This window comes from Rhinoderma darwinii, chromosome 5, assembly GCF_050947455.1.
Source record: "Rhinoderma darwinii isolate aRhiDar2 chromosome 5, aRhiDar2.hap1, whole genome shotgun sequence".
NCBI classification, from domain to species: domain Eukaryota; kingdom Metazoa; phylum Chordata; class Amphibia; order Anura; family Rhinodermatidae; genus Rhinoderma; species Rhinoderma darwinii.
In genome coordinates, this window is record NC_134691.1 from 124,014,764 (window position 1) to 124,039,132 (window position 24,369).

At 41.6% G+C, this 24,369-nt stretch overlaps 1 protein-coding gene across 1 annotated transcript in view; it reads left to right on the forward strand.

Annotated features, from left to right (window-relative positions):
- DOK6 (docking protein 6) overlaps positions 1-24,369 on the forward strand; it is a 600,408-nt gene that overhangs the window by 497,552 nt on the left and 78,487 nt on the right. The window contains exon 8 of the mRNA XM_075828380.1: positions 1,838-1,911. Within this exon, the coding sequence (XP_075684495.1) occupies positions 1,838-1,911 (74 nt within the window). The remainder of the gene's footprint in view (positions 1-1,837; positions 1,912-24,369) is intronic.

The following is a 24,369-nucleotide window of genomic DNA, read 5'->3' on the forward strand; positions in this document are numbered from 1 at the left end:
TGCATGCTGTATATAGACAGTTGAATTTATGATCTGTCCAGGGGGGGGGGGGGGTGTGATGCACAGCTGTAGTTATTCTATGGAGTACAATGGACCCATGCATGATACACTGCAGGAAAAACTAAGAGCAGGTGAATATTCATTGCATATACTGGGAAGGACAAGTACCAAAGATAGGAAGGTATAGATGAAAAAAATAACGCAATATATTGGTGTAATTGTATGCCAGCTAGGAGGTGACAAAAGGAAGACAAATGCACTTAACCAGTCGAGCGCCAAAATATATTATGCCACATGTGACATTTTCATTAATTTGGTGCAAATTTGCTTAATTTTGATTGACTTGTAAGTTCACACATTCTACAATATTACTGATAAATCTTCACAGGTTTTTTCATATCTTTTGCTCCCCAGGTTGTCATTATCAATAGACAAAAAAGAAAGCGGAGTATTAGTCACAGGCAGCATACGGCTATAAATCCTCAAGCATGTTGGCAGAAAAAGTAAAGATTCCTGTGATTCCACATCTCTCTTAGGGCTCGCCCACACATAGCGGAATTGCTGTGTATTTTCCGTCCGGAATTGCGAACGGAAAAAAAATCAGTGGAATACAGTGAGATTTGACAAATCTCTTCCACATGCTGCGTAAATATTCAGAACAGAAATTGACCTGTGGTGCATATTTTTCAGACCACAGCATGTCAATTCCTGCTGCGGAAAGTGGACAGAATTGCTGCGTTTTTCCAATTAGATGTCACCATCTCCTAGCTTTGTGAAAATTGCAGCAAAATACGCACCATTATCTGCACTCAAAAACGCAGCAATTCTGTTACGTTTGGACAAGCCCTTACACTACTAATGTTTCAACCTGTGATATTTGTTTTTCTGTTCCCCAAATTTTTGGGAACAGAGAAAAAATCACATATTACATGTATATATATATACATATATATATATATATATATATATATATATATATATATATATATATATACATATATATACCTAGTACAGGGCCTGATGTAGCAATCTGTGACTCAGATGCAAAGATAATAAAAGACAGATGTCATGCACCTCCATAATGTAAAAACAAGTGTTAGAATTCAGTGAACCTGCAATGGGTGGACATAGACAGCAGGACCATCGTGCAAGAACAGTGTGTGGGCTCCTTGCTCTCCAATAGCTCTTCATAGAACAGCCTCACAATACAGCAGTAATGGTGAGCTATCTATTAATTTTATTAGCTCAGTTCCTTACATGCAATTTATTAGACATCAGGAAGCTTCCGGCTGCTTTTCAGGTGGTAGTGGGCCCCTTACCTCCTGGGCCTCTGTATAGCTGCACAGGGGGTCCATATGGTGTGTCCAACTCTGGTCCTTCCCCAGTGTATCATGGTCTCAAGTTAACACTTATCTTTCTACATTTTCTTAGTTATGGAATTTAGACACAATGCTCATTTTATTCCTATCTAACTTTATACTAGATGGAAATAATCTTGACGTATAAAATGAAAAAATCTGTAAACATTGCATTCCAAAGGACAAGGTAAAAATAATTAGAATAATAGTGATAATAAAAGAAATATGCTCATAAATTAGTTTCAACTGTATTTCTGAGGAATTACGAAAAAAAGCTTCAAAAGTAACTATTGTGTAATAATAGAAATCACTTCATTTATTGACTTCCAAAAATCCTTTGTAACTTCATACATAGCTCCAGGCAGTACAACTATGCTTATTACGTTGAGTAATAGTAGTAATGTATGCTGTATACTTATACCATTGTATAAGTGCAATTTCTGAGAGATTCACAAAACAATTTTATTTGCTGCCATTAGGATGTCTGATGGGAGATTCTTCAGATTTCTTGGTTTCATGGTCAAGGACTGATGACATCAAGCCAGGGATGCAGGTACTTATATACAATAAATTGTTCTAATATTATGTAAAAGATGGGATCATTGTTTGAAAAGTAAAATAAGTGCACAGGATTGGCCATGGACATGAATGTTTGATATGTTTAGCATTCCTTCATAGTTACTGTCCATGCAAAAGCTTGGACACCCGTTTTATAAATGCATGTTCCAAGTTAAGACAACTTCTGCAAGCATCCACTATTAGGGCATGTTCACACGTGGCGGCGTTTTTCCGCTGCAAATGTTGGTGCAGATTACGCAATGAATCTGCACCAACATTTGCATATTTGACAGGTAATTCAGGTGTTGCAGAAAACACAGCGGACTTGCCACAGATTTCAGTTTTTGCATTGCAAAGGCTGAAATACGCAGTGAAATTCCGCTTCTTCTCCGCAACAGACAGTGCATTCTGCGGAGGGAAAATTCCGCACCGCAGCCTATAGTCCGCGGTGGAGTTTTCTGCAATGTCTGAACTAACTTGCCTAAAAATGTATTGAAACAAATGTAAAAAACGGCCACTGGAGAATTCCACTGCGGACTGTCCGCAGCGGAATTCCACAGCAATTCCGCCACATGTGAACATGCCCTTACTGTTTATTTACTCAATTCATAATAATGAAAAAAAGAAACATAACATTTGACACATGCAAAAATTTAGGGAAAATGTGGGTCCATGCTAGAAACCATAGCTTACATTTCTTGTAGCCAGGTTACAGTTTCTGTATTCTTGCTGAAGAATTTTTTTCCACTTTTCCCACTTTTAGTTCAGAATTATTCTTTGGTCATCTTGCATTCACAGAATGTTTAAACCACAGATTAAAAAAAAAAATAAATTCAAATCTGGGACTGTGAAGGTTATTAGAAAACCCTAAACTTTTCTTTCTTGAAGCAATTGCATGTTGATTTTGTAGTCTGTTTTAGATCGTTCTCTTGTAATATCAAACCTCTATTCAGCGTCAGTTTCTTAACTGTCTGGGAGCTATTGGCTTCCAGTATTTATGGATATTTAGTAGAGTCCATTCATACCTCTATCCTCACATCAGCATTTAGATTTATAGCCTTCTTCTGCTTTGTGAGAGTCAATTATATTTTCTTTCCGATACTTATTCAACTACTTACAGGAGCCCAGTACTGTTGAGTGTAAGCACCACAGTTTAGGCTTACTCTCCAAAACTAGCAAGTGTACCGCGTTGCAAAACAATGATAGTATTGGATCAACTGGAAAGGTGCTCGAACATTTGCACATGCCGAATTTTATATTTGAGTATTTCAGCGGAATAAACAAATAAACATCAATAGTGCATTGAAAATGTAAAAATATATAATACTTAGGCATTTTTCCTGCAGTGGTCATGTTATCCTTTCTTCACGAAAAATAACAAAGCATGTGACTCTATAAGGGTGCCCAAGCTATTACATAAGACTGTATGTGCACATGCTTATGGTTAGTATAAAAACCATATATATATATTGAATATAAAGGGTGTTCAGAATATATATTGGCAGGAAGTTCTCACATTTTATATGCAAATTTAATTACACGTTTTTACAATATTATCCTCATCCTTACATCTACAGTATCATAAAGAAAATATGGTGGGAACTGTTTAAAGAGGTTGACTACTTTGGATTACGTGAAAGGTCAGATCTAATCTGTGGAGAGGAATCATACCTCCCAACCGTCCCAGACGGCCTGGGGTATGTGCCACAGTCAAATGTATCTGCGTCCTCAGGATGCAGTTGAACCTAATGCTAAAGCAAGGAACAGTCAGCTCCCTGCTTCAGCACTTGTAGAGAGCGGAGGAGCGGAATCCTCAGCCTATGCTCTGGCTGGGGCTTCCGCTCCTAGAGGGAGTCCTAATGGCGCTATCTACAGGGGGATGGGGTAGCGCTATCTACAGGGACGTTGGAGCTATCTTCAAGGGGGGTGTGGGATGATCTACATGGGCACTGTGGCAGTATATAGGGGCACTATCTACAGGGGACACTGGCGCTGTCAACATGGGCACTGTGGCACTATCTACGTTGGCACTGGCACTAGGGGCACTAAGGGGGCATTATACTGTATGCGGGTAGTTATGGGGACATTATACTGTATGGGGAAGCTATAGGGGCATTACACAGTATGGGGCAGCTGTGGGGGCATTATACTGTATGGTGGCATCTAAGAGGGCATTCTACTGTATGTGGAAGCTGTGGGGGCATTCTACTGCATGGCGGCAGGTATAGGGGATTACACTGTATGGGGGCATTATGCTGTATAGGGGCAGCTTTGGGGGTATTAAGCTCTGTGGAGGCAGCTATGGGGCATTATACTGTATGGGGCAGCTATGGGGGAATTATACTGTATGGGGGCAGCTATAGGGGCATTACGCTGTATGGGAGCAACTATAGGAGCATTATGCTGTATGGAGGAATTTGATTGGGCATTACACTGCATGGGGGCATCTGTGTGCGCATTATACTGCATGGGAGAATCTGTCTCGGCATTATACTGTATGGGGGCATCTGCGTGGGCTTTATACTGTATGGGTGCATCTATGGGGGCATTATACTGTAGGTGGCAGCTTTTGGGGCATTATACTGTATGGTGGCAGTTAGAGGGCAATATACTGTGTGGGGGCATCTAGAGGGCATTATACAGTGTTGCTATGTGCCCACATCGGTTGTCCCTCTTTATAATACTTAAACGTTGGGAGGTATGGAGGAATCCCCGGGCAAAGCATTGCCGACACATTTGCTGGGGATTCCACTCCTGGAGAAGCCCCTGACGTCACTATCCATATATGGAAAGTGATGTCAGGGGCTCCTCTAGGGAGCTCCAATGGCGCTATGTGCAGGGAGGGGGGTGTAGTGCTATTTACAGGAGGGTGTGCATGTCACTATCTACAGTTGGGGTGCGTGTGTGGCACTATCTACAAGGGGGGAGGGGGGCAATATCTACAAGGGGGGCTGGCAGTACCTACAAGGGGGTGTGTATGGCATTATCTACAAGGGCCATGTGTGGCACTATCTCCTGGAGGGGAAAGTGTGGCAGTATCTACAAGGGGGGTGTGGCACTATCTACAGGGGCTGTGTATGGCACTATCTACAAGGGGCTGTGTGTGACACTTTCTACAAGGGGAGGTGTGTGGCACTATCTACAGGGGTTTGTGTGGCACAATCTACAAGGGGAACTGTGTGACACTATCTACAAGGGGGCTGTGTTACGCTATCCACAGGGGGGCTGTGTGTGATGCTATCCACAGGGGGGTGTCTGGGGCACTATCTATAAGGGGAGGTGTGTGGCGCTATCTACAGGGGTGTGTGGCACTATCTACAAGAGGAACTTGTTCATTATGTCACCATATAGTCTCTTTAGCCTCAGTTATACAATCTGTTTTAGACCGGCACTGACCTCTTTATTAATTTTATTTAAATTTATTGCTATGTTAACTCCCTTATATAACTATATTGCTTGTAAAATGTACAAATGGTTTTATGCTCGAGTTACATAAAAATAAAGGGGGAAAAAAAATTACATCTCATTGATTAATAGAGAAAGCAAACATGTGGAGGGGTAAGGAGATGTCAGGAAAGAGGTTTGGGGTAGGGCGCCAAACTGAATCTTTGCCCGGGATGGGTGCTGGAGAACCTAGCTATGCCTCTAGGAGGGAATGAAGGGAGGCTAGAGCAAAGACATGTCTCTTTTTACTTCAAGGCACCCTAGGTAAATGAGTCACTAAAAAAACGAAACTACAATGGCTGACTTCTTATTGCAGTAGTAAGAGCAGCCCTGCAGCATAAACTGCTGCTTCAAACTATGCTGAGGTAAATACGGATTAAGCTATCTTGACTTTTACCACATTAGTGTCTGTTCACATCACCGTTGCCCTTCTGTTGAGGGGTTCCATCGGAGGTTTCCGTCGGGTTAACGCCTCAATAGAAAAGCAAACGGAAACCTAAGCTTCCATTTCCCTCACCATTTATATCAATGGTGACGGAAACCTAGCTAATGGTTAGGGTCAGTCACCGTTGTGACAGGGTTCCATTGTTCTTGATGGAATCAATAGCGCAGTTGACTCCGCTACTGATTCCGCCAAAACGACGGAACCCTGTCACAAAGGTGACAGATGGAAACCATTAGCTAGATTTCCGTCACCATTGAGTTCAATAGTGAGGGAAACGGAAGCTGAGTTTACCGTTTGCTTTCCGCTGAGGGGTTAACCCGACGGAAACCTCAGACTGAACCCCTCAATGGAACACAGACAGTGATGTGAACACAGCCTTAAATACACAGTGTCAAAAAGCTTTAACTTGACTTTTTCAATGGCCTTTGTTACATGATATCACGCTGCAGCAAGTTATCAGAGTCAAGATAAACTTGGCCCCATCTGTACACTAATGTCAAGTGTAAACTGAATAAAGAAGTCCAAGTATGCTTTTATTCTGTACAATTAAATTAACAAAAGAAAACCTTTAATGCATACATAAAGCCAAAATAATTACTGATGTCAAGGGCACACCCTTAGTTATTCATAGCCATAAATATTCACACATCTTCAATATCAATGCTAGACGCTATTATGTTTTTAAGGTAACTGGCGAAGTAGATTACGGTAACACAATAATGTGGATGTCAATTGATGGCTTGGTGCACTGTAAGGTAGCAGACTCATTCCTCAATCTGCCTAGAAAAACATTAACATTAGTGTCAAAACAGCAGATTTTTCTCGGTGAGCCAACTTCTTGGAAGTAAAATGAGACACCTAAAAATGGATACAACATTCATCATTAATAATTGAGCTGCCAATGATTGCACAATTTACTCTTATAATGAATAATCGTATGAATGATGACAGTGGGACGTTGGTTTGTTTATAATCTGTAAAGTCACAGGGAACTGCAGTGTAACACTATGGTCTGCATCTGTTTTGAATTTGTCATTGTTATATTTCATTAGAAGCAGAGACATGTAATAAAGGATGCTTTCTCTAAGTCTTATACTTGATTAGAATAATATTTATAAATTATAACAATACAAGAAAAGACAGCCATAACCGCAGAACATACAATACATGGAAAATAAAAGATAAAGGCCGTCAAGAACTATACTTTACAAGGGTGAAAAATTGTAATTTAATCAATTATCTTCACGTGCCTACCAAAGTTTACAGATTAAAATAATAGTTAAAAAGTAAAATCACCCTGATCAAAATAATTCACACAGAGAAAATTCCAATATGCTCCACAAAGGGGATAAAAAATCAGGCTGTACCTTCAATTATATTATTTAGATTAAATCCTGTTTTTTACCCACTAGGCTTGAACTTTTCAAGGGCTTAAAATTGTACAACTATTTCCAAGTTGCATCATGTGCCTTCTATGCACTCAGTTTGATATCTAGGCCATCAATGAGTGATCTGCATGGTTCCAACCACTGGGACCCCCCCCCCCACCACCAATCAGCCGTCTGAAGTGAATGGGGCTAAGAGACAGTAAGCTGCTATGTGTGGATACACATTGTAGGGGTCGGAGTGCTCTACAGCGCACAGTGACCCCTTGATTCTGCATACCCCTGGGCACCTCATTGGTCCTTAGGATTGGCCATCAAGGTGTATTCCTGAAAAAAAACATTTTAGACTTATCTCTGAGAAATGTGATGACTCCCATCACAGTCACAATGGGGATAATGCTGTCTAAGATTTAGACAGCATAAACTTAGACCAGGCAGTTGGAAGACGCGCCAAATTTATTACAGTTGCGCCCACTGCAGAAATTTGGCACATCCTGCTAGACACATTTCCCTTCCTTATACCAAATCTTGGTTGGCTTAGTTTTAGTTTGCTGCATTTTAAACCACGCCCCTTCCCTGCTAAGCCACACCTCCTTTTCTATACCTTTTTTTTTTAAAGTGTCTAGCTAGGCACAAACATCTATTCTTAAATTAGACTAAAAAGGACATTTGCCAAAAGGCGCGAACAATTGACTAATATTTTTTCACGCATTCTAGACGCAGATAGAGCAGTAAATTTGCCCCGATGTCTCATATTTGGTTGGAATGTCCCACTTAGGTGTTTTTGTCCTAAAGTGGTAAAGACAGTAAAAAACGTCCCTTTTACCCAAATAACAATCAACCTTGCTATCGTACTTTACATGCTACAGCGTTTTCTGTAAATAGACTAATCTGATCACATCAACTGATATTCGATACATGCAAGGCCACATTCATATGGCAGTAATTTTGCAGCTACTTTAAAACCTGGAGTGTATCCAAAATATGGAATAGTTGCAAATGTTTCATTATACTTTGTCTCTGTGTTAGTTGCACTCCTGGTTTTGGCTTCCAAATAGGGATTCAAAATACTGATGTCACCATCAACATCTGGTTCTAAGCCGGTTTCATTCAGTACATGAGTGGACCACTGATTTCAATGGGAACTGGGCAATGCTTAATTTCTCCTGCAGCCTTACTGCAGGGAAAATGAGGACTCACCAGCTACTTCCCCCAGCAATAACATCTCATCATCGGGGGACCTGTTTTGTTGTCAGGGGTTGTCTAAACCAGACAATCAGTTTAAAAAAAGATTGGAAGGCTATAATTAATATATGTATTTGCATTATTTTCTTATGATAACACTGGATTTAGGTTACTAAAATTCCAAGCATGTAATAATTCTTGAGACCATGGCATCCATTCTTCAGCTCTGAAGTAGATGTCTGGCAAGCACAAAAAGCGGTTTCAAAATTATGTTTTTATAGAGCCTTTACTTCATAAAGTTATCCTCACCATTTACTATACTGCTCAAATATATAGCCAATATATGTACACTGAATCCATAACAGCGCAGTTAAAGGGGTTTTCCCATCTCCCCGCTTACATGTGTGGCATGGACGTCGCTGCCGTTTCCCTTATCTTGGCTTCATTTATCAGCTATCTTGGGAGACTGGATCCGTGAGATGGGAATACCCCTTTAAGATACCGGTCCTTAACATATATTATTGAGTGTTAATAAAAGCAGATTTTTCACAGTTAATAATTTATTTACAACTTGCTTGTCTGCATTAACTTTTCATGATGCTTGCATGAAGGTGCTTCCTTTATGATATGTGATATAGATAGATAGATAGATAGATAGATAGATAGATAGATAGATAGATAGATAGATAGATAGATAGATAGATAGATAGATAGATAGATAGATAGATAGATAGATAGATAGATAGATAGATAGATAGATAGATCTGTTGACATACTGTATGTTGAGACATAAATATAGCAACAGCCCATTCAAGTGAATAGGTCTGAGATGCAGTACCAAGCACAGCCACACCTATAAATACTGAAGGGGCAGCAGTGCTCCATTAAATGCCTCAGGCGTGGATGTCCCAAGGGTCAGGCCCCATTCACACGACCGTAAAAAACTCTCTGTAATTGTGGACCGTAATACGGTCCGCAATTATGGACCCATTCAGTTCTATTGGCCGCGGATGCATTTCCGTATCGCTACGGATAGGTTTCCGTGCAGTAGAACTGTACCGCAAAAGATAGAACATGTCCCCTAAGAACATTATGATAGATCTGGTTTTGGTATTTAAAGCCATAGGACTGTTGTTTCTGGGTTTTAGTACATAGTGAAGTTTCTCACAGGGAATCATTCACAATAAGGAGAAATGAAATGTCACACCAATTATTTGGCTGTAGAAAGTGTGAAGAAAGCTGACTAAGATTATGGCTTGCTTCCCAGTGATTGAATTACACAGATCTCATCTTAGTTGCTTGCTTTGCTTGCTGTCATGCCAACATTCTCCCCAAAAAAGTTTAGTAAAATAGAATTTTGGTCTTGTTATAACTATAATAATATGCAAGTTTTACTTATATCAGTAGTGAATTATCTTTTCTTGTACATTTTTGAGGCAGCATAACCCATAGTTAGAGAGAAAATGCATTTTACAAGTCCACATAGCCGGACTGCTATGTGGACTACACATGCTGGAAAAGTTTGCAGGAAGAATAAATGAATCTCCCTGAGATTTACCGCATGCCATAATTCTGTCTCCATGGCAACAACTGGAAACGGTCACTTTTGTGCATAGAAGTGATTGTTGAATAACTGCCAATTAGAGATTGTGACGCCAAGAAGGTTTTACAAAATGTTGAGTCTGTAGTTATCATTTTACAGTTCAAGGTAAATGCAGCTGATGTGTTCATATTAGCATTCTGGTCTATAGACATTCATTACTTTTCTCTATCATTTATTTCTAGTTCTTTAATTTGCTCATAAACCTTTGTCTGTTTCATTGTTGTGTGGAAGTTTTCCAAAAAACTCAAAATATAGGTCCGCTATCCTTCTAAGGAAACAGCGAGAAACAAGTGTATTATGGAATTGTACCTCATGGATCTGAGATACGCTCATGTGAATGAGCCTTTAGGCAAATCAATTGGTGTGTAATGTGTCTGGTGGAAGATGAAACAGGAGAGGATTAATGGAAAAACTTTACTTGCCCTCTCAAATAATATATACACCGTTCTTGGCACTGCTAATAGTGCACATGACCGATTTTGATATTTGAAATCTTCCCGCTCTTTGGGTGACACATGAATAATCGTAATATTTTCACTTCTTCTCACTGTTGGGAGGCACCGACTTAGTTACAGTTCCAGCTGACAAGATAGCTGGCTTGTTTTGTATAGATGTTGGTCTAGGGCAATTCTCCTTGAGAAGGAAGAACAAGGGTTGTTCTGCCGTGGGCCTTGTAGGCCTCAAGATGGTGGCTGCTGTTGTGTGTTTTGGGGCTATTGCCCCTTGTGACAGCGGTTGCTAGCTGCTTAGCAGCTAAAATCCTCCACATGGACCGGCTCCTCCTTTAGTCTTGCACTACTGCTGGCCACTGCCGGTACACCTCTCACTCATTGTCTTGGGTTATGTCTCTTCTACGTTCCCTGCACCGCCCAGCCCAGCTATCAGTACAGTGGGGCCTCACACACCACCTCTGCCTGCTTTTCAGGACCTGTCCCCACCCCAGGCTCAATGATGTGATACTGGCTAGTTCTGCCTTTACCAGTCAAACTTAGTTTGTTCAGTTTTCGCTTCAAAGCAGTTGTTTTTTTTCTCTCTTTCCATGAACCTCCACAGCAGCTTTTATCTCTTTCCTCTTCTTGCAACAACACATTTCCTCTCTATAGTATGCAGAGCTCAGGTCACGCCAACTTCTTCCCAACACTGAGCATGGACTGGCAGGCTAACCGCACTTTTATAATCCCAGCGATGTCCCCAGGCATAATAACACATGCCCGTCCATGCTACCCTCATTACCCTGTTACAGAGCAGTATATGCAGCCCAAAATGGCACCCGGGCCATACATCCTGGCACTATAAATTTAGAGGTGTGAACAAGCCAACCACCTTGTCCTACCTGGTTCAAACAGTCAAGAAACGCACATCTTCGTTGTCAGACACCCTTCTCCCTAATACAGAATATTGTAGCATATCTTCTTCCATACACTGCCAGACAATGGTCGATTTCACCACTGCACAAGTACCACCTATTAAAGAAATAAAGAAACAAAAGCAACGACACAGCATAGCAGGTAAACATAATTTCACCAAGGATGTAGTTGCATTGCCACGAGGGACTAAAATACCACAACGCATGTAACATCACATTTTCCCATTTTAATTATGGGGATGCATCTCCCATACATTACAGGCATGACATGATGTTGCATACAATTGTCGGGGCATTTAGGGAAGTTAAAGGGATGTTCGTTTTTGTTTTTTTCTGTAAATAAAGCTTAATCGCTAAATAGGGCTCTATTCACACTGCGCTTACAGTGTCTGTTTGGTATATATGCCTCACATACCACACCGGGAAAGCTCATGCCCCGACCGTATCCATAGGGCCCCATTCACCTGTGAAATGCAAAAAAAGTATCCTTTTGTCATAAGTCTGTAAATCTTTTCTTGAACTGTATAGAATAAAGTATTCCACTGTTCTATTTCATATGGAGGAGTCCTGTAAAAAAAATGCATGAGTTTTTACCGCGATTTGCTGTGAATTCACAAATTGTGGTAAAAATGCATGCATTTTTCCGGTGCCGTTTTTGGCCACACGGCAAAACCGCACAGTGCGAAAATGTAAACAAGAATGTTTCTATTCACTGACAGCAAACATAAATTTTGGAAATGGTGAATAATTGAAACATAGAGTATATTAGAAAAAATATATATTTATTAGTTATACAATGATTAATCTTTATCTACATTAAAACCCAAAAAACTTTAAATTATGAGGTAAAAAGCATAAACTACACTGAATTTTTGTGATAGTCACATGGGGACTAACTGAAGTTACATAACAACAGTAACTACTGCAATTCATGTGTGAGATTGTGTCACTATATAGCGAAAGCTTTAAAAGTTCTACTCCAGCCCACAGGGAGTAAAAAGTAATCAGAAAGTACAACCGATGAGCTAAATGTTCTCCGCCACTTTTTCTTATTCGTAAAACAATTACTGATGCTTCCTGGAACATCACGTATAGCTAAGCATACATTAATACAGTTTAGTTAGCACCTTTTGATTGTTATAATTAAAACTAATAAAAAATCATTACAAAAAAGGTTAAAACAAATTACATAAAGAAAAAAGGTAAAAAAAAAACACCAAATAAATATACAAATGCAGAAAACATATACTATAGCTTCATATAGGGCAAAATAAAACTAATCTGTGAAAGCTAAAACGGGGATACAACTGCACTTCAATTTACGGAGAAAGCACGTGTTGCCGTTAGCAACTTAGATAGAAAAACAAGATTAACAAGCTTGAGAACACAGTGTTCTGTTATAAAGCATAACAAATCCAATAAGTGTTACAAATAAATTCAATCAGCGAAAAGCCGGGAAAGCTAATATGTACAGAACGCGTGAGATACAAGTTCAAAAGTGTAAAAGTTAAACATTCATTAAAGTTAAACATTCATTAAAATTAGCTTTATCCCTCTAAAAATTTTACTGTTGATAGAAGACTTGTACTTGAACAGTCTGTTCTAATATCCAGATACTTAAAGTGAAGCTCCTCCTCTGATTATCATTGGCTACATAGCCGGCAAATGTAATAAGTATCATTTTTGGTAAATATACCTGATCTTTTTTACTGTTTTCCTTTATTTTTTCATTTTGTTTTTGATCAGTAACGTGTAGAAAGAAAATCTTCATTCCAGCGGTTTAGCTGCCATTGATGGATCTTTTTAGGATTTGCTTTTCTTCTCAGTATAACTAGTTGGAATACTCGGAATAGCTTTTCACATGATCTCATCAAATATAGCTATATATTGAGATATCAGACCAATAGAACATTGACAGTAGCGCACCATTATTACTAAATAAAAAAATAAGACGAATACTAGATCAGCCGCCAGCAGATTGATGACAGTTTCAGGTAGCAATAGGACTTTCACTTATTCACAGGACTTATTTGTTGCCATGTTTTTTGCGAAATCGCCGCAGACACCACAATTTTGCACACTGGGTGTATTCTGCACACAAGAAACCGCAGCAAAATATGGTGCAATGTAAGTGAATGGTGTTTTCAAAACCGCATTCACACATTACGGGCTTCTTCCCTTTAAAGAGCACTTCCACTAGTATAAAAAATAAAAAAAGTCACTGACTAGCCTGTTCCATCAAATTGGTAAACAGTCTGTTCAGTAGATTTTCAGTTATGTCTGTCTGGGAAGGCTTAGTGAAAACCAATATGGTCACCATTATGGCTCCATTACAGACATAGAGGCAGATTTATTATTACTGTCTTAAACTTAGCTTAAAACTGGACCAGGCCAGCAGAAGATGCACAAAATTCTTTACAGTGGTGCATGCTATATTATCAATTTGTCGCATCTTGCTAGAAATGTTAGACTCTTTTCTCTTCTTTACACCACCTCTTAGTTGGCTTACATTAGACTAATATTTGAGCCAAATTTTGGCACATTTTAAGCCATGTCCCATTTACTAAGCCACACCCATACCTCCCAACTGTCCCGGATTCAGCGGAACAGTCCCGGATTCCGGGCGGCGTCCCGCAGTCCCGCGCGGCCGGGGGCATTTCTGTTCTCAGGACGCAAATACAGTTGAAGCCACTGCTGAAGCAGGGAACCCTCCGCTCCCTGCTTCAGCATTAGTACAGAGCGGAAGAGCATAGGGAGCTCCTCCACTCGTCAAGCACTCTCCGGGCACAGCACTAATTTAAGCACTGAGCCCGGGGAAGCCCTTGACGTCACTGTACATATATAGACGTCAGTGGCTTTTCCAAGAGTGGAATCCCCTGCCAGATGCTCTGGCCGGGGAGTCCGCTCCTAGGGCGAACCAGCTGTGGGGGCATTATACTGTATGGTGGCAGCTAAGGGGGCATTATACTGTATGGGGGCATTTGTGTGGGTATTATTCTGTATTGGGGCAGCTATGGGGGCATTATACTGTATGGGTACAGCTATGGCAGCATTATGAAGATGTGGGAAGCTATGGGCATTATGCTGTATGGGGGAATTTGTTTGGACATTATACTGCATGGGGGCATCTGTGTGGTCATTATATTGTATGGGGGCATTTGTGTTGACTATATACTGTATGGCTGCATCTATGGGGGCATTATACTGTGTGGTGGCAGCTATTTGGCATTATACTGTGTGGGAGGCACGATGAGACCATGATATTGTGTGGGCTGAATCGGATGTGAATGGGCAGGGCTTGGGCGGGATTAGAAGAGTGGCCTAAATGGAAAAAAAATTCTGCGCTACGTACGTCGCATCATTTGTCCCTCTTTGCGATACTTGGGAGGTATGGCCACACCCCTTTTCTATACTTTTCCCAAACTGTCTAGTAAGGCTAAAGCACATAATAAATCTGGTGCAAGGCATGTACACCAGATTTTTTTGCACAAAAAATGCTACAGTATTTAGTGAATCTTAAAAGGAGTATAATGCTTTTCTAGAACTGTGTCATATGCACAAAACACAGGTTGGTTTTGTAGTCGTGTTTTTCCCATTTCAGTCAATAGGGAATATATGTTTTATTCTATTTTTCTCGGGGGGAAAGGGGGTGGTTGTTATAATGCAGCAGAGCAGGGATACAAAGTGACACATGGTGAATCCATTGTTAGAAAGGGTTTAAGGGTCATAATATAGTAGCAGCAAAGTAGATGAAGTGGAAAAAACGCACAGAAATTGACCAGCAGTCCGTTTTTTTAATCCACAGCATGTCAATTGTGTTTGCGTAATAGCTGATTATTTGTTGAATTCAATGGGGAAGGGGTAAAAACCGCAACAAATAGCAGATGTTGCATTTTTTGCTGCAGAAACGCAACTCAGATAAAAAAATCTACTTACCCAGAATTCTGTGTTTCTTCATCCAGGCCCGGCCTCCTGGGATGACATTTCATCTCATGTGACCACTGCAGCCAGGGCCGGCCTTAGGATAGATGGTGCCCAATGTGAGATTTTTTTTGGTTGCCCCACCCCATAATAAAAAAAATACCCCATAAAAAGTATAATGCCCCCGACAGTATAATGCCCTTTTTAGTGCCCCCACACAGTATAATGCCCCCTTTAGTGCCCCCACAAACTATAATGTCCCCCTTTACTGCTTCAACACAGCATAATACCTTTTAGTGACCTCCACATAGTATAATTCCCCCTTGTGACCCCCACATATTATAAATATTGCCTCCTTATGCCACCTCTCCCCTCTCCTGGGTGCCACAGCCCCCACCTCCCCCTTGTAAATAGTGCCCCCCACCTCTCCCTTGTAGATAGTGCCATACAGCCCCCCACCTCCCACTTGTAGACAGTGCCCCCACCTCCGCCTTGCTGACAGTGTTATACAGCCTTGTACCTCCTCCTCGTAGGCGGTGTCATACAGCCCCCCCTTTGTAGACGATGCCATACAGCCTCCCACCTCTCCCTTGTAGATGAACGGAGCTGCTCCACAACACTGACGGGATCCTTGCATAAGCCGGCGTGATCCTGTAACGTCATCACGCCGGCCTGCCGAACGGCCTGTAGCCTAGTAAATGGCAAAGAAGGGAGATACCTCCCTGCTCTGCCATAGTGTTCAACAGTATCTGCATCCTAAGGACGCAGATACTATAGAATTTAGCGTCGCTACCGCTGTAGCAGACATAGCGGCGCCACCGGGCATGGGCACCCTCATGCCGCGGGCCCCGTAAGAGAAGATATGGCTGTTATGGCAGTAGTTATGCCAAGAGCAGAGAAGGAGCGTCCGGGTGGAATGGCAGCTGCAGAGTCGCCGAGCCCGGGCACTTTAAAACACAAGCAGGGGAAGGGAGCCTGCGCCCCCTTCCTCCTGCTCGAGTGATGCACCTGTGACACAGGTCGCACATCCCAAAGGCCGACCCTGGCTACAGCCAATCACAGGTTGCAGCGGTCACATGGGATGAAACGTCATCCCAGGAGGGCGGGCTGCAGGAGGGCGGGCTGCAGGAGGGCACAGGGACGCGTCGCCATTGCTATGCAAGTATGAATATTTTTCTTTATGTGCAGCTTTCCATAGAGGACATTCCAGTTGAAAAACTGCACACAATTTGTTGTGGTTTTTCATCCGGAATTCCCTGCGGTGCACAGGGCAGATACGCTGTGTGCTTTTACACAGTGTATCCGCCCTGTATGAACATACCCTAAGGCCCCATGCACACGACCGTAAAAAAACTCCGTAATTGCGGATCGTAATATGGTCCGCAATTACGGACCCGCCCAGTTTTATTGGCTACGAATAGGTGTCCATGCCGTAGAACCGTGTCGAGAATTATGGAGCATGTCCTACTTTTCATTTTTTACGGGCCGTGCTCCCATACTTTGTATGAGAGCACGGCCCGAAAATACGGCCCCGGGCCGGCCGTGCCCACAATCGCGGGCCGTGATTACGGGCACGGCTGTGTGCGTGAGGCCTAACAGTGAACAATACAGATATAAAAATGGAAATTACTAGTAAAATCAAGCATTTGTGTAATTAATAGAAGCAAGACATGAAGATAATTTTTATGTAGTCTCCAATCAAAGAATGATAAATCATGATGACAGGTATTTTTACAAATTGCCTGTCCAGCTGCTCAGTATAAAACCACAGAAGAATGTAAAATGTAACTAATAGAAGGAAACTCTGTCATTTCGCTGAATAACATTTATGGTGCCTTTTAGGGCTAGTAGAGATTTATTAATACCAGGTGCTACTCTGAAATATCAGCGTTAAACACAGGATCAGGCATCTAAACCATGAAAAATCCTACTATACAGTGAAATTTAATACAACTTTCTTCTTCAATAATGTTATTTATACGACCATAAAGACCAATAAACTATTAGAATTAAATCAAACATATTATCACTACAAAAGCAAAAATAGCTAAATAGTAATTTGCAATATTGTCCATTTAATTCTAAAACAGAAAAATTAAAAATGCATTAATAACTCATAATGTTAAATTTGTTTCTACCTTATTAGACCTGTGTTAAATGAATATGAAGTTAGATAATGTCCTAATGCCACAGCTAAATTATAAAAAATAACCTATTATAGGCCCTGTTCACACTGTGTATTTTGACAAGCTTTTTGGAGCGGAAAACGCTAAGCAAAACTCGTCAAAAACCGGCCGAAAGTGCCTCCCATTGATTTCAATGGGAGGCGGGGTGGTTTTCTCCCGCGAGCGGTAATACCGCCTCTCGGGAGAAAGAAGGGACATGCCCTATCTTCGCGCGTTTACGTCTCTGACCTCCCATTCATATCAATAGGAGGCAGAGAAAGCGTATTTCGCTGAGTTTTCTGCCCGTTGCACTCAATGGGCGCGAGCGAAAAACGCAGCGAAAAACGCGGCAAACGACGTGCAGGAAGGACAAAATCTGCCTCAAAATCCCAAATGGAATTTTGAGGCAGAATTTTCCTCATGCAAAAAACTCAAATACTGCATACATGTATATCGTGTGTCTCTTTATTTTTCCTTTTCCCTTTCTGGCAGACGTAGCCAAACATATGTTTACACATTTGCTCGGTATACACTACCGTTCAAAAGTTTAGGGTCACTTAGAAATTTCCTTATTTTTGAAAGAAAAGCACAGTTTTTTTCAATGAAGATAACATTAAATTAATCAGAAATACACTCTATACATTGTTAATGTGCTAAATGACTATTCTAGCTGCAAACGTTTGGTTTTTAATGCAATATCTACATAGGTGTATAGAGGCCCATTTCCAGCAACCATCACTCCAGTGTTCTAATGGTACATTGTGTTTGCAAACTATGTTAGAAGGCTAATGGATGATTAGAAAACACTTTAAAACCCTTGTGCAATTATGTTAGCACCGCTGTAAACAGTTTTGCTGTTTAGAGGAGCTATAAAACTGACCCTCCTTTGAGCTAGTTGAGAATCTGGAGCATTACATTTGTGGGTTCGATTAAATTCTCAAAATGGCTAGAAAAAGAGAGCTTTCATGTGAAACTTGACAGTCTATTCTTGTTCTTAGAAATGAAGGCTATTCCATGCGAGAAATTACCAAGAAACTGAAGATTTCCTACAATGGTGTGTACTACTCCCTTCAGAGGACAGCACACACAGGCTCTAACCAGAGTAGAAAGAGAAGTGGGAGGCCCCACTGCACAACTGAGCAACAAGACAAGTACATTAGAGTCTCTAGTTTGAGAAATAGACGCCTCACAGGTCCTCAACTGGCAGCTTTATTAAATAGTACCCGCAAAACGCCAGTGTCAACGTCTACAGTGAAGAGGCGACTCTGGGATGCTGGCCTTCAGGGCAGAGTGGCAAAGAAAAAGCCATATCTGAGACTGGCTAATAAAAGGAAAATATTAATATTTGCAAAAGCACACAGACATTGGACAGAGGAAGATTGGAAAAAAGTGTTATGGACAGACGAATCGAAGTTTGAGGTGTTTGGATCACACAGAAGAACATTTGTGAGATGCAGAACAACTGAAAAGATGCTGGAAGAGTGCCTGACGCCATCTGGCAAGCATGGTGGAGGTAATGTGATTGTCTGGGGTTGCTTTGGTGCTGGTAAAGTGGGAGATTTGTACAAGGTAAAAGGGATTTTGAATAAGGAAGGCTATCACTCCATTTTGCAATGTCATGCCATACCCTGTGGACAGCGCTTGATTGGAGCCAATTTCATCCTACAACAGGACAATGACTCAAAGCACACCTCCAAATTATGCAAGAACTATTTAGAGAAGAAGCAGGCAGCTGGTATTCTATCTGTAATGGAGTGGCCAGCGCAGTCACCAGATCTCAACCCCATAGAGCTGTTGTGGGAGCAGCTTGACCGTATGGTACGCAAGAAGTGCCCATCAAGCCAATCCAACTTGTGGGAGGGCCTTCTGGAAGCATGGGGTGAAATTTCTCTCGATTACCTCAGCAAATTAACAGCTAGAATGCCAAAGGTCTTCAATGCTGTAATTGCTGCAAATGGAGCATTCTTTGACAAAAGCAAAGTTTGAAGGAGAAAATTATTATTTCAAATAAAAATCGTTATTTCTAACCTTGTCAATGTCTTGACTATATTTTCTAGTCATTTTGCAACTCTTTTGATAAATATAAGTGTGAGTTTTCATGGAAAACACAAAATTGTCTGGGTGACCCCAAACTTTTGAATGGTAGTGTATGTTTATATATGTTTGCATTCCTATGGAAAAAAATGGATTTGCTAAATGGATGCTAACTGTATGCAACTGGATACCTTTTTTTATGGATTCTTTTGAAACATAAATCAAACTGACGCCAAAAATTTAGACTTTCTTGACCGTATACGTTCATTTGTTTCAAACCTTCAGGTTTTGTGACCTAAGGTGGAGTGAACTTAGCTTTTTGCTTCAGTAACGTAGTTTTGACAGACCAAATTTAGGCACATGACGTGAGCAGTTTATATAGGATGCTTATGATTATTGCAAAATGGTGCAGAGTTAGGCCACTTTCACACATGCGTATTTTGGTCAGTATTTTCCATCAGTATTTGTAAGCCAAAACCAGTCGTGGATCCAAAACTCAGAAGAAGTGCTAATCTTTCTATAAGGCCCTGTTCACACTGAGTTTTTTGCAGGCAGAAAAAAATCTGTCGCAGAATTCCTTCAGGAATTTTAAGGCAGGTTTTGAACTGCCTGCACATATTTTTCAGCATTTTTCTGCAGCATTTATTACCCGCATCCATTGAAACTAATCCAAGGACCGTGGGCAAAAACGGTGCGAAAAACGCTCAGAAACTAGTGCAGCGGGTACTTTCTGCATCCCATTGATTTCAATGAGAGGTCAGAGAGGGAAACCATGGCAAGAAAAGACATGCCGCTTCTTTTTTCCTGCAGATGTCCAAAAGCCGCCTTGGAAAACAATATGCCTATGCCTCCCATTGAAATCAATGGGGGATATTTCTCATATTTTTGGCGCTGATTCTGACACGGTTTCAGCATCAAAATCAGTGCCAAAGAAATCGGTGTAAACTGACCCTTAGGGCATGACCAGACGTGGCGTATTTTATCCGCCACTGTCCGCATCAATGTCGCACATAATCTGCGTTGCAGATTCTGTTGCGGCTCTGCCTAAAATGGGCATTAAATTTATGCGGACTAGCTGTTGCGTATTGAGGGGAAAGTACTTTCCCTTCTCTCTATCAGTGCAGGATAGAGAGAAGGGACAGCCCTTTCCCTAGTAAAAGTAAAAGAAATTCATACTTACCCAGCCGTTGCCTTGGTGACGCGTCCCTCTCTTGACATCCAGCCCGACCTCCCTGGATTACGCTGAAATCCATGTGACCGCTGCAGCCTGTGATTGGCTGCAGCCGTCACTTGGACTGAAACGTCATCCCGGGAGGCCGGACTGGAGGAAGAAGCAGGGAGCTCTCGGTAAGTATGAACTTCTATTTTTTTTACAGGTTGATGTATATTGTGATCGGAAGTCACTGTCCAGGGTGCTGAAACAGTTACTGCCGATCGTTTTACTCTTTCAGCACCCTGGACAGTGACTATTTACTGACATCGCCTAGCAACGCTCCCGTAATTACGGGTGCACACACGTAGTCACCCGTAATTACAGGAGCCCCATTGACTTCTATGGACCTGCCCGTGCCGTAATAACGGCCCGTGATTACGGGCGTTTTTACGTTAGTGTGCATGGGGCTTCAGTCTGGCTGTAGACCTAGAAATACATAGGTCCAGTCAGAATGAAGAAAGATCATGATCGTAAAACAAATACGCTACGCAGCACACATAACATCTGCGGACTTCATTGCGGAATTTTGACTCTCCATTGAAGTCAATGGAGAAATTCTGCAATGAGTCCGCAACAAGTCCGCTACACGTCCGTAACAACCAGTGTATGCTGCGGACACCAAATTCCGCACCGCAACGTGTAAACAAACCTAACGAAAAAGGTGTGGAAAGCTATGGAGAAACGTGTACGCTGCAGATTTCCGCTGCGGAATTCCAGAGCAATTCCGCCACGTCTGGTCATGCCCTCAAACTCTTTCTGTTTAATTTCCTCTCCTGGTTTTGGCTTCTAAATACTGATGCAAAATACTGACCAAAATACTGCCATGTAAAAGTGGCCTTAGGCCAGTAGTTGTGAGCCAAAACCATGACTGTATCAAAAACATAGAAGAGGTGCAAATCTTTCCATTATAGTTTTAGTTTAGGTTCCACTCTTGGTTTTGGCTTTTAAATAATAAAACAAAATACTGACCAAAATACTGCTGTTTGAAAAAGACCTAAGGGTGAGAATACACGGAGCAGCACCCGCACGCATTCAAAACCAAGTCTACATGTGCGGCACGATTTTGCCGATAAAATTGTGGAATTACTGATAAAATCGTGCAGCAATTCGCCATCGCATGTGGTTGTGGTTTCTGCCGCATGAGACTGCAGCTCCTTGTGATCTCATCCTAGTAGTTTAACTGAGGCCTGAAAAACACCCAGACTTTTTGTAGCACGACCAGTGGCGCATCTATAGGGGTCGCAGTGGTCGAAATTCAGGCCCTGAAGCCAGAGGAGCACATGGCCCCCACACCACGTCTATCTAAAGTTACTGTAGTAACTGAGGACTAAGTTATGAGCCCCTGTTATGAGCCCCTAAGTAATGAGCCCAATAACAGTATACTTACCCTCTCCGCTACAAAGTCAGGTCACGACGTCACGTTTTAACTATTGAGCTACAGCCGAAGTCTAAATTAATACATTGAGTTGCATGCAATCTTGTGGACTGTAACCTTCACTCGATTAAAATCATTCAGTTGCAAGACAAACAGTTTCTGTGAAGCCCAGGCCTTAAAGTTATGGGTAAATTTCTATGTGTAATGGGGCAGTTACATGTGGCAGATTTTGTTGCAGAAATCTTCTCGTGAATGTGGTTGTTTCTGCAGTAGGTGCATGGATTTCTGCAAGTTCCATTTAGATAAATGGAACAGATTTTCAGTTAAAGAAAAGGGCTGCAACAAAATCTGCCGTGTGTGACTATACCCTTACGACCCTTTTACACGGACCAATTATCGGGCAAACAAGCGTTCACAGAATGCTCATTCCCGATCTTTGCTCTGTGTAAACAGGTCAATGATCAGCCGATGAACGAGCAAAAGCTTGTTCATCGGATCATTGTATCGTTTACGCAGTCGAAAATATAATCGTTGTTGGCAGCACATCTCCCTGTATGATAAGAATGTATAGGGATGAGCGATCGTAGTAACAAGCGCTCGTCCCCGTACATAGCTCCTTGTTAAAGGAGCAAACGAGCGCTGAACAACGAGCTGTCTCATTGATTGGCACTCGTTTACAAGGCCCCCCCTGTCGGGCCATGTAAGAGTACCCTTAGGTCTTGTTCACACAAAGCAGATTTTCGGCAGATTTTGCATGCATTTTTTTAAGCCAAATCCAGAATTGTATTCAGGAGAGGAGACACTTTAAGGATTTTGTTTATATATCTCCTGTTTAGGTTATGTTCCTGGTTTTGGCTTAAAAAATACACGAGCCGTTTTGCCCGCGGTTTAAATAGTCTCTGTCACCACATTATAAGTGCCCTAGCTCCTTCATAATGTGATCGCGCTGTAATGTAGATTACAGCAGTATTTTTTATTTAGAAAAACGATCAATTTTTACCAAGTTATGACCTATTTCAGATCTATGTTAATTCGTTTCTTAATGCACAACTGGGCGTTTTTTAGCTTTTGACCAAGTGGGCATTGTAAAGAGGAGTGTATGACGCTGACCAATCAGCGTCATACACTTCTCTCCATTCATGTACTCAGCACATAGTGATCTTGCGAGACACTTCAGTAACGACACTTCGGTAACGTTTCTGCGGGACCTAATGACAATAAGCGTGATCTTGCGAGATCACGCTGTAAATGACAGCACAGCTTGATCTCGATGTGAGTAAGTGACACACAAACGTTACCGAAGTGTCGGGATTGTGAATATACATCGCGTCCTTGCTGGAAGCGATGTCTATTCACTCTCAAGACACTTCAGTAAAGTTAATGTGTGAGTAAGTGACAGCACATCGTGATCTCGCAAGATCACTATGTGCTGAGTACATGAATGGAGAGAAGTGTATGATGCTGATTGGTCAGCGTCATATACTTCTCTTTACAATGCCCACTTGGTCAAAAGATAAAAAACGTATTAAGAAAGTCATTAGCATAAATCTAAAATAGGTCACAACTTGGTCAAAATTGATTGTTTTTCTAAATAAAAGCCACTGATGTTATCTACATTACAGCGCTGATCGCATTATGTAGGAGATAGGGCACTTATAATGTGGTGACAAAGCCTCTTTAAGAATGAATTGCCATGGTTTGCGATACGGTTTTTATTTGTTCAGTTTTCACAGGTGAAACATGTAAAATAGATATGGTTCAGCTGTAAAAACCGCACGGCAAAAAACCTCATTGCAAAACCGTGGCAATTTGCAATAAAATCTCATCCATTTTTGCCCTGATTTGTATAGTGTGGCAAAAAAATCTCTAATTGAGCGCACAATATGGCATGGCGCCCCGTTTTGCAGTCAGTACATTTCTGTACGGATGTCATAATGGGCATATTTCCTCTGGGAAGCATTCAAAGCACTGATACTATTGGGAATATGCTCAGGGGCGTAACTAGGAAAGACTGGACCCCATAGCAAACTTTTGACTGGGGCCCCCCTCCCCTGGGTGTCACACAACCCCCACCTTGTTGATAGTGCCTTTTTTTACCGCCCACGTGTAGATAACGCCATACAGCCCCCCCTGTAGATAACGCCATACAGTCCCCCCTGTAGAGAATGCCATACAGCCCCCTCTGTAGATATCTACAAAGGGGGCTGTATGGCGTTATCTACAGGGGGGGCTGTATGGCGCCATCTACAGGGGGGGCTGTATGGCGCCATCTACAGAGGGGGCTGTATGGCGCTATCTACTAAGGGGGCTGTATGGC